The sequence below is a fragment of the Mandrillus leucophaeus genome, unplaced genomic scaffold (assembly GCF_000951045.1).
Source record: "Mandrillus leucophaeus isolate KB7577 unplaced genomic scaffold, Mleu.le_1.0 Scaffold375, whole genome shotgun sequence".
Lineage (NCBI taxonomy): Eukaryota > Metazoa > Chordata > Mammalia > Primates > Cercopithecidae > Mandrillus > Mandrillus leucophaeus.
The window spans coordinates 664,081-677,663 of NW_012103976.1; the positions used below are offsets into that span (position 1 = coordinate 664,081).

The 13,583-nt window shown below is 33.4% G+C and overlaps 1 protein-coding gene across 1 annotated transcript in view; it reads left to right on the top strand.

Moving 5' to 3' along the window:
• Nucleotides 1–13,583, top strand: part of COG6 (component of oligomeric golgi complex 6) — an 82,620-nt gene that overhangs the window by 66,564 nt on the left and 2,473 nt on the right. Inside the window, exons 14-15 of the mRNA XM_011990262.1 lie at nt 10,826–10,957; nt 11,257–11,424. Coding sequence (XP_011845652.1) covers nt 10,826–10,957; nt 11,257–11,424 — 300 coding nt within the window. The remainder of the gene's footprint in view (nt 1–10,825; nt 10,958–11,256; nt 11,425–13,583) is intronic.

Sequence of the window (13,583 nt, forward strand, 5' to 3'; positions counted from 1 at the left end):
CCTGTGGTCCCAGCTACTCGGCAGTTTGATGCAAGAGAATGGCGTGAACCTGGGAGGTGGAGGTTGCAGTGAGCTGAGATCGCGCCACTGCACTCCAGCCTGGGCGACAGAGTGAGACTCCCTCTCAAAAAATTAAATAAATAAATAAATAAATAAATAAATAAATAAAAGACTGTTGCAGAGAGTCCTTAGGTTGTTACCTTTTCCTCATTGACTTGTAAGAGTTTTCAGACGTGTTTGGATACAAGTCCTTTATGGAATAATAAACATTGCAGATATTTTCTACGTTTTTGAACTGTCTTTTCGCTCTGTGAGTTGTGTATTAGATCAACAGAAATTCTCAATTTGTAATTCAGTCTTGTATAACAAGCTTTTATTTCATGATTAGTTCCTTTTGTGTCCTGTTTAAGAAATCTTTGCCTATCCCAAGGTCATGAGGATATTCTTCTGTATTTCTAAGAATTCAGAAGAAGCTTGATTATTTTAAGCTTCTCTAAGAAGCTTGATTATTTTAGCTTCCACATTTAGGCCTTCAATCCATCTCAAATGTTTGAGTATGGTATGAAGGTAGGGGTCAAGTTTAATTTGTGTGTGTATGCGTTATTTAAATTAGTTTATTTCTGCTTTCAATTTTTCTTACCTTTGGTCTTGATCCATGTCATAATGTCTGGTAAAATATAACTGGATACCTAATACCATGTTCTCATAGTAGGTCTTCAGCAGATGTTTGATAGATTGAAAAACTAGAAGAGCCTTAGAAACTAATCTTCTCAGTCGTCTTTGTCCTTAGCTACATATGTATTTCTTAGGTTACCTGAGACTTCTGTTTTTTTCCAGTTAAGTTGATATTTAATAATTTGTTGTCTTAGTACCAGTAGTGCAATTGCACGTAGTTTGTGTGCGGTGATACAAGTATAGCCTTTCTTAAAGATTCATTCTGAGTTTGTTGGGAATACTTATCTCGGGTAAGCAATTGATGGCTCCACATTAGAAAGGCAATATATGGCTCAAGGAGAAATCCTGGGCTTTAGAGTCTAATAGAGCTGTACTCAAATTCTAACTTTTCCAATCATTATGACTTTAAATAAGTTGTCACTATGTAATTGAGTTTTTACTAAATGTAAAACAAAGAATGATGACACAGTAAACTTAGATAAACCTACCCTAGGTCACATAGTCACTAACAGTGAATAGAAATCCACGTCTGCCTAATTGCTAAGCCTGTGCCTACTTCTTGGTGGATGTTCCATACATAATAGTTCCTTTTAACATTTTCCTTTTATTTTTAATTTTTATAAATTTATGAGATACCAATGCAGTCATGTTACATTTATATATTATGTAGTGGTGAAGTCTGGGCTTTTAGTGTAACCATCACCTGAGTACTGTACATTGCACCCAGTAGGTAATTTCTCATCCCCCACTCCCACCCTCCCAACCTTTCTGAATCTCCAGTGTCTATTATTTTACTCTGTGTCCATGTGTACACATTATTTAGCTCCCGCTTACAAGAACATGCAATATTTGACTTTGTTTATTTCACCTAAGATAATGGCCTCAAGTTCCTCTCATGTTGTTGCAAGAGAAATGATTTCATTCTTTTTCATGGCTGACTTTGTTTATTTCACCTAAGATAATGGCCTCAAGTTCCACTCATGTTGTTGCAAGAGAAATGATTTCATTATTTTTCATGGCTGAGTAGTATTCCATGGTGTGCGTATATGAGTATGTATGTGTATATATATATGTGTGTGTATATGTGTGATGTGTGTGTATAACATGTATAACATATATGTAAGACAACTTAGGTTGATTCCATATCTTCGCTATTGTGCATATTTTCATATGGATATACACTTGATCCAGCACCATTTATTGTAAAGGCCATCCATTCCCACTGCAGTGAAGTGGAAATGGTCATAAATCACATGACTATGTATGTGGATTTGTTTGGTAATTGTGATTTCCATTGATTTATTTTAGATTATTCCATTGATTTTATTTTATTTAGAATCAACTTATACATTTTTAAAATAAAAAAGCTTTCTGAGGCTTTGATTAAATCTGTAGATCAGTTGAGGAGAAATTAGTATCTTAATGATACCAAGATTTTCAATTTATGAACATCATGTATCTCTCCATTTACTTAGGTCTTTAGTTTCTCTCACTAACCTTTTATAGTGTTCAGGCCTTACACATCTTTTGTTAGATTTATTCCCCGATATTGAAGGGTTTTTTTGATGCTTTTGGAACTTCTTTTTCTTTTTAAATTTTATTTTCCACATATGTATGTATAGTACAGAGTTGATTTTGATCGTTGATTCTGTTTCCACATACCTTAAAGGCAGGTTGCTTTTGAGTGCAAGAGTAAGTCATTGAAGATTTAGTCTCACATCTTCATTTTTGAAAGCATTTTAAAAAGATCATTGGAACTGCTGTATGGAGAATGGAATGTGGGTATGGAGGAGCACATTTGGAAGAAAGGAGACCACTTAGGAGACTCTTAGAGTAAACCTGGCAAAAGTGGCTTGCTATAGAGTAGTACCATAGGATGGTTTGGAGCATTTGCATTTAGAATATATTTTAATGGTATAGAGATAATTCAGTAAATTAAGTGAGGGAAATGAAGAAAAGAAAAAATCAACAAATACTTTTGGGTTGTTGATCTGATTAACTGGATAGCATTAATACTTGTACATTAAAGCTTCTAAGCAAATACCCTCATTTAATGTTTGTAAAACAAAAAGTGATAACTATTGTTCCTACTCCCTTTTGTATTTCATACAAACTCTGAGTTCTTTAGAAGTTTTTTCTTTTTTAAATAGGGCAGCGAAGACATTAGCTGGTCCTTTTCTTTTTCTTTTCTTTTTCTTTTTTTTTTTTTTTTTTTTTTTTTTTTTTTGATACTAGCTTTTGTTTTTGATGAAAGAAAAATTTTAACCTTACCATATAATGCTAATTTCTGTCTTTTAAAAAATCTTAACTTATAAAACAATATATCTAATTTTACTTATGTTTAAAATTACATTGGAGCCCATGAGTGGGCTTCTATTAATCTGTAATTGTTTCTGTAATTTTCCATATGTTTATTTTTTTTTTTAAAAACAAATGGTAACCTCAATGATATTCTTAAAGATGTATGCCTTCCTCCTCCACCTGTAACACATAAGAATCACTGGTTTGAAAAGTTTAAAGCATGTGAGTCACAAGGATATAAAATTAGCTAGCAAAATTTCAATGTAGCAAAACATTTAGGAAGAAAGGATGCTTTATATAAACTTGAAGAAGGCCTCAAATAGGTTGTAAGATACTGGGGCCATTAGTGCTGATAGGCTTCAGTGTGGTCATGATCTTAAGAAACAGCTGTTAATAACGCCTTATCGTAGATTCCCTAAGATCTATGATCCTACAGAAGAATCTAAGATCTACAGCATCCTCTCTGAAAAAATTAACTTTATAGAATTCAAGTAAAAATATCACCTATGAAAATCAAAATTAACACTTTGATGTGGTCGTTATATGTGTGACCTTTGGAGTTACTGCTTGGGTGAGAGTCTAAGCTCTGCCCCTTCTAAGAACAGTGGGACCTTTGGCACCTTATTTAATCTGTCCTTATTTTAGTTTCCTCATATATAAAATCCGATATTCTTCCTTCCTCCTCCTTCTCATCAGTCTTACTCATCTTCTGTAAAATGGGAATAATATATACCTTAGGCTTATTAGGATGAAATGAAGATGACATGTAAAAGTACATGGTACAGTTTTTAGATTATTTTTTCACATGTTACAAAATATTCATTTTGAAGATAGAAATATAAAGAAAGTTTAAACATAACTGTAGGTAACATTCAGTGTTTTAATATTTCAGTCTTTTAAAAATACAAGTGTACACACACCTGTACACATGATGTGCATACAATTTTGTTTTTGTTTTTGAGATGGAGTCTCACTCTGTGGTCCAGGCTGGAGTGCACTGGTGCAATCTCAGCTCACTACAATGTCCACCTCCTGAGCGCAAGCGATTCTCCTGCCTTAGCCTCCCAAGTAGCTGCGATTACAGGCATGTGCCACCACGCCCAGCTATTTTTTGTATTTTTAGTAGAGACGGGGTTTCGCATATTGGCCAGCTTGGTCTCAAACTCCTGACCTCAGGTGATCCGCCCACCTCAGCCTCCCAAAGTGCTGGGACTGCAGGCGTGAGTTACCATGCCTAGCCCTGATGAGTAGCTTGCATTTTTCATTTAACATATTATTGGGGCTTAATAAAATGTTAATTCTTTATTTTTGGAAACATCTTTAATACTGTACTTATGGATCCCATTCTTCCACACAGAAGCCAGTTATAGATGAATTATTTTGGTTCATATTCCCTATTAAATAGCATTACTAATGCCAAAGCATTCCCTCATAGTACTGTTGGAACATGTTTATTGTCTAGAGGCTTGTTAAGAAATGACTTACTGTTTAGTCCATTGGTATTTCAAAACAATTGATTAAATATATAGTGGTACATGTATATGTTTTATGTTATAACTATGTTGCAGGAACATAAATTGAATGTAAGCGACCATAATCAACAGTTTTTATTGATATCCATTATGCTTAAAACATTGTGAAAGAGCAGTTAAGAAGATATGTGTCTGAAATAGGGAGTCTAATCTATTTGAAGTAGACACTCTCACATGTCATTTTAGCAGCCTTGTATTTGGATTTAAAAACAAGCAAAGATGTTTGCTCATTGTCGCTGAGGGAGTATGCTTTGACTATAACCAGTGATTTTTTTATCCATTCATTCACACGAACGTGCTTAGGTTAGTGGCACATATCCGTGATATAGATATTTGGAAGTAACATGTGGCCATGTTTAAAACAAAGCTTACCTGCCTGAGCAAGTACTTGCATGCCTGCTGTAGATACTCAGCAAAGTATCCTGTGGCCAAGGTCAGGTTACAACTCTAGTTAAGATTTTTGAGAGTTTAAGATCATGACAAAAATAGAGGGAAAAGTCAAACATACAGAATAAGAAAGAGGGAAATCTTTATTTGTAAGGCAAAAGTTCACATTTTCTTCAACTTTCTGTCAGTATGTAAGATTTCTATGAATAGCTCAAGTCCTGGCATAAGTAGCAGTGATAATATTAACACCTCTTTCTCCCAGTCACATCACTCTGAGGATGCATCTGCCACTCACTCACTGGTACTGACTGGTTTCCAAGGAAGTGGAGTGTGAATAAACTTGGATTTTTTACACAGCTTAAAGCTTATAGGAATTTTTGTGTTGTGATTATTGTTTTACATGAAGTTCATAAAATGTATTTTGTTTTTTTCTAATGGTTGCTACTACTTGTTTTAGGCCCTCTAAATAACAAAGCCCACTTAAGTCTAGTGTTTGGCCTCCACAGGCTTATATGGAAATATGAAAGACATAGTAAAGAGGGTCTCTTCCCTAAGGGAGATTATGGTTAGTATAAAGTAAGTGCAAGAATGCATTGGAGGTACTTAAAAGAAATGTAGACTTGTCTCTTACAAAGTTTAACCATTAGAATGAATTTTACAAAATGAAACTAAAGTGACAAAAGGATATTAATGAACTATTTCTCTTCCTTAGATTTTCTTTCTGTTATTCTGCTATAGGATTTTGTAGTCACAAAGTTTGTTTATCTGAAAAACTGCCATAATTTTCACTTTGCTTTAGAAGTATGGTTCTTACCTTGTTGCTGATCTAATGGATGTGTGTGAAAGCACCTCATAGAATGGCAGTTTGTCGAATGACTTGAGTTCAAGTAGCACTCACTTGCAATAATTTACCATCAACTGTAACTATGGCAAAGTGCATCTTTAGCCTTAAATTTAAACTCCTTAAAGACCTGATTTCAAGGGAGAAAAAAATTTCCTTTAAGCTTTTCCCACCAATGTGTAAGTTTTACATCATTGGTCTTCTGTTTTGTTTGGCAATTTAAAAATCTCTTGTGTGAATTTTTGAAATTTTTTTTTTAAAAGATTTATTGCTTCCAAGTGCAACAAACATAGAAATAAATAAATGGGACCTAATTAAACTAAAATGCTTCTGTATAGCCAAAGAAATAACCATCAGAGGAGACACACAACCCACAGAGAAAATATTTGCAAACTGTGCCTCTGAAAAAGGACTAATATCCAGAATACAAGGAACACAAACAAATCAGCAAGAAAAAAAAATCCCATCAAAAAGTGGGCAAATGAGATCAAGGAAATGCAAATTAAAACCACAGTGAGACACCACCTTACTCCTGTAAGAATGACCATTATTAAAAAGTGAAAAAAAAAAAAAAACATATTAGTGTAGATATAGTGAAAGGGAATGCTTATATACTGCTGGTGGGAATGTAGATTAGCACAGCCTTTGTGGAAAACACTAGGGAGATTTCTTAAAGAACTAAAAGATCTACCATTCAATCCAGCACTCCCACTACTGGGTATCTACCCAAAGGAATAGAAGTCGTTATATCAAAAAGACACTTGCACACGTATGTTTATGGCAGCACAGTTGCAGTTGTAAAGATAATGGAACCAACCTAAGTGCCCATCAACCAATGAGTTGCAAAATAAAGAAATTGCAACAACTTGTATGGAGCAGGAGGCCATTATTCTAAGTGAAGCAACTCAGGAATAGGAAACCAAAAACTGTGTTCTTAAAAGTGGGAGCTAAGCTCTGGGTACACAAAGGCACACAGAGCGATATAATGTACTACAGAGACTCAGAAGGGGGAAAGGATGAGGAGTGAGGAATAAAAAATTAGATATTGAGCACAATATACGCTACTTGGACGATGGGTGCACTAAAATCTCAGACTTCGCCACAGTACAATCATCCACGTAACCAGAAACTTGTATACCAAAAGTTAATAAAATTTAAAAAAATTTTTTTAAAGATTTATTGCTTCCAAAAGACACTATGTACTCTCTCTCTCTCTCTCTCTCCCCCTCTGTATCTCTCTCTCTAAGCTTCCCTGGAGGATTTGTTAGATTTTTTTTTTTTTGTTTGTGAAGGGTATTGGGAACTGACACATACGTGTTTGCTCTAGTTTTTATAGCTGTCTATTTCTATATTATAGCTATTAGAATGCTAGCAGATCTTTCTGATTTGTACTAAGCTAAAGATTCCACTGAAAAATTTTTGAGTATCTTCTGTTCAGTTTATATTACTTATAAACATTTATATGCATGCATGTATATGGAATATCTTTATATTTAAATTTTTAGAATTATGAGTATGTTGATTTCTATTAAATGTATATTTATTTTAAAAACAAATGGAAACACAAAGAAGAAAATAATACTCATCTACATCCTCTCACTCTGAATTAACTGTTATTAACTGCTTGGTATATTTCATTTCTTTTAGGGGGCAGAGATCACTCTATTAATTTTGTAAAACTGATATGCGTATATTTATACATAATTTAAACCATAGAGAAGAGCACAAAGATGAAAAATTTTTAAAAACCCTCTTCTTGGAAATAACATTAGTTAACTTTATTATCATCAGTTTAACAACAGTCTAGATATCATTTTAAGTAGAAATGATAAATAGAATACTTTTGTGAAGATAAGATCATATTCTGGAGGCTTTTTTTAAGTTCACATTTATTTGAATTTAATGAAAGAAAAGGAGACAAAACTGAAGAAACTGTGGAATGTAAAATATGTATCTCTTCACTATAAGAAATATTTTCCTTCAATTCTGTAAGTTTTGGCTCTATGTGTTTTGGGGCTTTTTTGTTGGGTGCATATATGTTTATAATTATTTTATTTTTTTGATGGATTGACCCTTCTATCATTATCAGATATCCTTTATTTCTAGTAATAATTTTTGTCTTAAAGTCTGTTTTGTCTGGTATTAGTATGTTAATGTAGCTAATTTAATCTAGCTTTCTTTCTGTTATTGTTTGCAAGGTATAGCTTTTTATATCATTTTACATCCAATTTTTTTTGTCTTAAAAGTGTGTCTTTTGAAGTTGGCATATAGTTGGTACATGGTGTGGGTTTTCAAATTAATCTGCTAGTCTCTGCTTTTTGATTGTCATGTTTAATCCATTTACACGTAATTTAATTGAGGGTAGAGTAGGATTTATGTCTGCATTTTGCTCTTTTGTTTTCTGTATGTCTTAAATGATTTTTTTCTCTGTGTCCCTGTTACTTCTTTTACATTAAGTAGATATTTTCTAGTATACTAATTTAATTCCCTTGTTATTTAAATATATATGTATGTGGGTATAAGGTTTTATTTCCTGAGTGGTGCCCTGGGAATTACAATTAGCATCTTAATTTATAACAACATACTTTCAATAGTATACAAAAACTTTGCTCCTATATAGCTCCATTCTCCTCTTCCTTTATGCCATTATTAATACAGTTAAATCTTACGACATTGTATACCCATCAACATAGACTTATAATTATTGCCTCATGCAGTTTTCTTTTAAATTAGAGTTATGAAGAAAAAAATACATTAAAACTGTCTTTTATAGTTATCATTGTTGCAGCCTTGACCAGTGCTCTATTTTTTTATGTGGATCAAGTTACTTTCTAGTGTCCAGTTTTCCTTAGTATGTCTTGTAGGGCAGGTATGCTAGTGAAGAATTTTTGCCTTTATTTGGGAGTGTCTTAATTTCTCCTTTATTCTTGAAAAATAGTTTTGCTGAATTTGAAATACTTGGTTGACAGTTCATTTATTTCAACCTGTGAATATGTCATCCAATGCTTCTGGCCTGCATGTTTTCTGGTAAGAAATCAGCTATTGATCTTGTCAAAAATCCCTTGTCATAATGAGTTATTTCTTTCTAGTTGCTTTCAGAATTATCTCTTTGTCTTTTGATAGTTGGATTATGATGTATGTTAATGTAGGTCTCTTGAGTTCATCCTTCTGGGAGGTCAGTTAGCTTCTTGGATGTTGATTAATGCTTTTTAAAATCAAAATTGGGAAGCTTTCTGTCATTGTTTCTTCACTGCCTTTTTCTCTTTGTTCTTTCCTTCTGGGATCCCCTGTATACTTACGTTGTTAAATAGTGTCTTATCTCTGATGTTCTGTTCATTTTTTTTTCAAATTCTTTTTCCTTCTGTTTCTCAGACTCAATAATCTTTAAGTTCCTGTCTTTAAGTTCATTGATTATTTATTCCGCCTGCTCATATCTGCTGTAAGGCCAAGCACAGCAGTTCACACCTGTAATCATAGCATTTTGGGAGGCTGAGACAGGAGGATCACTTGAGCCCGGGAGTTTGAGACCAGCCTGGGCAACATAGAAAGGCTACCATCTCTACAAAAAAGAAAATGAGCCAGGCATGGTGGCACGTCCCTGTATTCCTAGCTGTTAATACTTGGGAGACTGAGGTGGGGTGATCACTCGAGCATAGGAGGTCAAGCTGCAGTGAGCTGTGATTGTACCACTATACTTTGTCCTGAGTGACAGAGAGAGACCCTGTCAAACAAAACAAAACCCTATAGTGAATTTTTCACTTCAGTTATTGTACTTTTTGACTCCAGAATTTCTATTTGGTTATATTTTATTATTCCTGTCTCTTTATTGATATTCTCTATTTGGTGAGACATTGTTTTCATACTTTAGTTCTTCAGACATGATTTCCTTCAGTCTTTGAACATATCTAAAATAGCTTGTTTAAAGTCTTTGTCTAGTAAATCTAACATCTGGACTTCTTCAGATAATGTTTCTGTTGAGGTGTTTTTCTGTGTATGCTGTACATGGACTATATTTTCTTGTTTATTTGCATGTTTTATGATTTTTTTGTTCTTGTTGTTTTTATGAAGGAGAGAGTATTTTTGGACATGCTTACTTTGCTATTCCTGGTGATGTCACTTATGTATTAACCTTCTACATGAAACAATCTCATAATAAATGCCAATATTTGAAAACTCTTACACCTTTCTACCTACCTGCCACTTGGATGTAGTCTCTTACATTGTCTTCTAAGTGCTGTTTTTAAAAAATTTACAAAATATTACTTTATTAACATTACAAGTATTCTGAAAATATTTTTAAAGAAATTCATAGGCACTTCTTTTTATGTATCATGGTGCCACCAAATAAGGATAGTGAACTTGGCATACCTTCTACTTAGTAAGTGCAAGGCACACTACTCAGCCATGCAACAATCTCATTTAATATTTACAGAGTCCCTCTGAAGCTCTGAAAAGTTAAGTAACTTGCTGAAGATTACACAACTAGTAACTGATAGATCCAAGATTTGAACTAAATGTGTTTAACTCTAGAGCCCAAGATATTAACGGTAATGTTATACTGTCTCTGTGAGTGATTTTCAAAATGTGTGACCCATGAGTTACCTTCTTAAGAGACTCCTAGGGTGCTTGTTGAACTGTCAATTCCTGAACCCCTAGCCTATACATATTGAACTAAAATCTCTGAGATTTGGGCCTGAGAGTAGGTGACGTTTCTCAATTATATTATAGTTGGGATAGTGCTGGTCTATAGACTGCTTTTTTCTTATGATTTCAGCTAAAAAATAAAACAGGCCATTTTAAATACTTATTAAAATATAATTCTGTAATTCAAGTGAACATTAACTTTTCAAATTCTTTTTTTAATTTTAGAGTACAAGGTGAGATATTCTGAGATAATCTGGCAAAGAACTTTTCTCTCACTTTGTATGCTGTTAGTATAGTTCAAAGTAAGCTATTAATAAATTATAGGTTTCTAATGTGTGAGTCTATGCTTTATAACTTTTACATTTTTTTTTACTATGAACTTACATTTACCCATTAAAATTTAGTGGAAAAATATAAGGAGTGGATAAATCATCTCTTATTTTAGGTTGAACTCCCACCACCTGATCTTGGACCAAGTTCTGCACTAAATCAGACACTAATGTTGCTGCGTGAAGTTTTAGCATCTCATGATTCTTCAGTTGTACCATTAGATGCTCGTCAAGCTGATTTTGTGCAGGTATGTTGTAAATTCATTTTTAATGATTGTTTTTTGCTCCTCTATTGTACATTCTGTTTCACTTCTGGATTTTTGCAATTCATATACTTTGACAATCCCTTTCTTACTGTTGATTTTCCTTCAAATATTAAACCAGTTCTCATAATTTAAAAAGTATTGATTTATGTTTAATCTTTTCCTATGTGCTTCCATAAATTGGCTTCCTTCCGATTAGTTTGGCATTAATTCTGAAGTATCATTAACCCAAGACCATATCAGTGATTGAGAAATAAAGAATTCATTTTATTTTTCATTTGTAGGTTTTATCATGTGTCTTGGATCCTCTCCTACAGATGTGTACTGTATCAGCCAGCAACTTAGGCACAGCTGACATGGCCACTTTCATGGTCAATTCACTATATATGATGAAGACAACATTAGCTCTATTTGAATTCACTGACAGACGTCTGGAAATGCTACAGTTTCAGGTAAATTTTTCTATAAAATGACTATTTACTATGATCGAATCCTTTTCTCTATGTGATAGCTTTAAGTTATTGGCTTAACTAATGTTAATGACCTAATTCCTATAGATCCCTTTATATCATCTGATGAAAGGACACACGCACACATATACAACACACACACACACAAATTCAGTATTTCAGTTTTCAGCTTTAGAGGAACCAGAATATGTAATGTTTAAAATACTCGATTCATACCATAGTATGTGATGGTGGATTGAAGCTTTTCTGATTAATTTGAACAGTTACTCTGTATGCAGATTTCAGTTTCTGAACTGTGAATAATATGCTATATTTTTCAAGCTGCATAGTTAATGCAGAATGTGTTACAGCGGACAGATATATTTTTATCTATGTGTAAACCAGTGTTAGGCAAAACATTACAAATTGCTATACCAATCACTTGAGTCCTTGAGTTCTATAAAGCAAATGGTTATCACTTAAGAGTGTACATGATGACTAAAACAAAGCCATTTGTAAAATTTAGTAGATAGTTGGATTCCAATTTTAAGCAGTGATTATTGGTAAATATACTGTTTTTTAAAAAAACAACTCTGAATATTCTGTGCTATCACACATATATCAACAGTTTGGCAGTGGATATAGGAATGAGTTTTGATAGATCTAAATTTATATTTTCTAATTTTTAATTTTTTGTTTTAAAATAAATATATCAGAATTTTCCATATTTGTGGTTTAAAGTCAAATAATTCTACCGAACTTCTTATGAAAAGCCACCAGTGTACCATCCTCTCCACCTCCAACATCTGTCTCTCATTTCTCCCTCAAAAGCACAATTTCTTTCAGTTTTTATAGTTACTTCTTTTGGTATTTATATTTGTAATTCTAAACACTTATGTGTATTGCTACTTACAGATCTTTTAAGTTTTATATCTAATGTATTAGATATAATCTAATACATTATGAAATGAAATGAACAATGAAAATTTAGTTATCTACTGCCACTCCCCCAACCCCCCTGGATAAGAATATGGTTATATTTAGAGCTTTCCCATCCTCCCAAATGCAGCTATATTATAAATTTTGGTTAGATCAATATTATGTTAAATTATTATTACTATGTAAACACTATTGGTGACTGAGCCACGTAACGAAGAATGGTTAATTTACCTTTCATGGATGACTTTTTCATTTTCTGTGGAATTAATAACGTTTTTATTTAAGAAATGTCACTTTTTTCTGTATTTGTCACTAATGCAAGCCCAAATCCCTGCCATTGATCTAAATCTTCAGATATGTCAGGTGTCTATCAATTTGCCTTATCACCAATTATCTGTTTTTCTTATATGTTCCATAACTATTTTATACATGGTAAAAATTCTTCCTGGTCTGTGCGCTGAATTGAGCTTATTAGTTTATTCAAGTTATCTATGTCCTTGCTTATTTTTGTCCCCATTCAATGTGTCAATTGGACTTTTACATGTATTTCAACGTTCTGCAGAAATCTCTTGAGCCAGATCTTTATTAGTCCTGGCAGCATTTTCAGTAATTGTCCTATCAGCAGATAATTCAGGTTCCCCTTTCCCCAGACTCCACTAGCAATTTTCCCCATGTCCTTTCAGATCCCACTGGCAGTCCCTTTGAGTGGGTATTCTAAGCAGACAAATCACAGTGTGGAAGTGCTTATTGGCCTATACTTGCATTATGCTTGCTAGCATGCTGTCAGCCAAGACTGGTCACATAGAACAGCCTGGATTCAGTATGATAGAGGACAATACAAGGGTGTGGATATGGGAAGGTGTGGTTTATCACATTTCTCCAAAGTAACAATTTACCTTGTTGAGTAAAGGATTCTTGGTTTTAGGACTTTTACTACCAATAACCTATTATTTTTTTCCTACTTTTATATAGCTTCTTCCAGTGTTTCAAGCAAGAAGTCCAGGCTAGTCAGATTCTCTTGTTTTTAGTAATCTAGTCCATTCATCTGGAAACTTACAGGGATTTTCCTTTGAGTTCGTATGTTTTCCCAGGATATTTTTGGTATGTCTCTTTTTAAAAATTATTTGCATCTTTGACTTTGTAGAGCCATTTCAATGTAAAGATTCAAACCTTTCTTTTGCTTAGTAAAGAGTTCTATTTCTTTAATCATCACTTTTCTATGT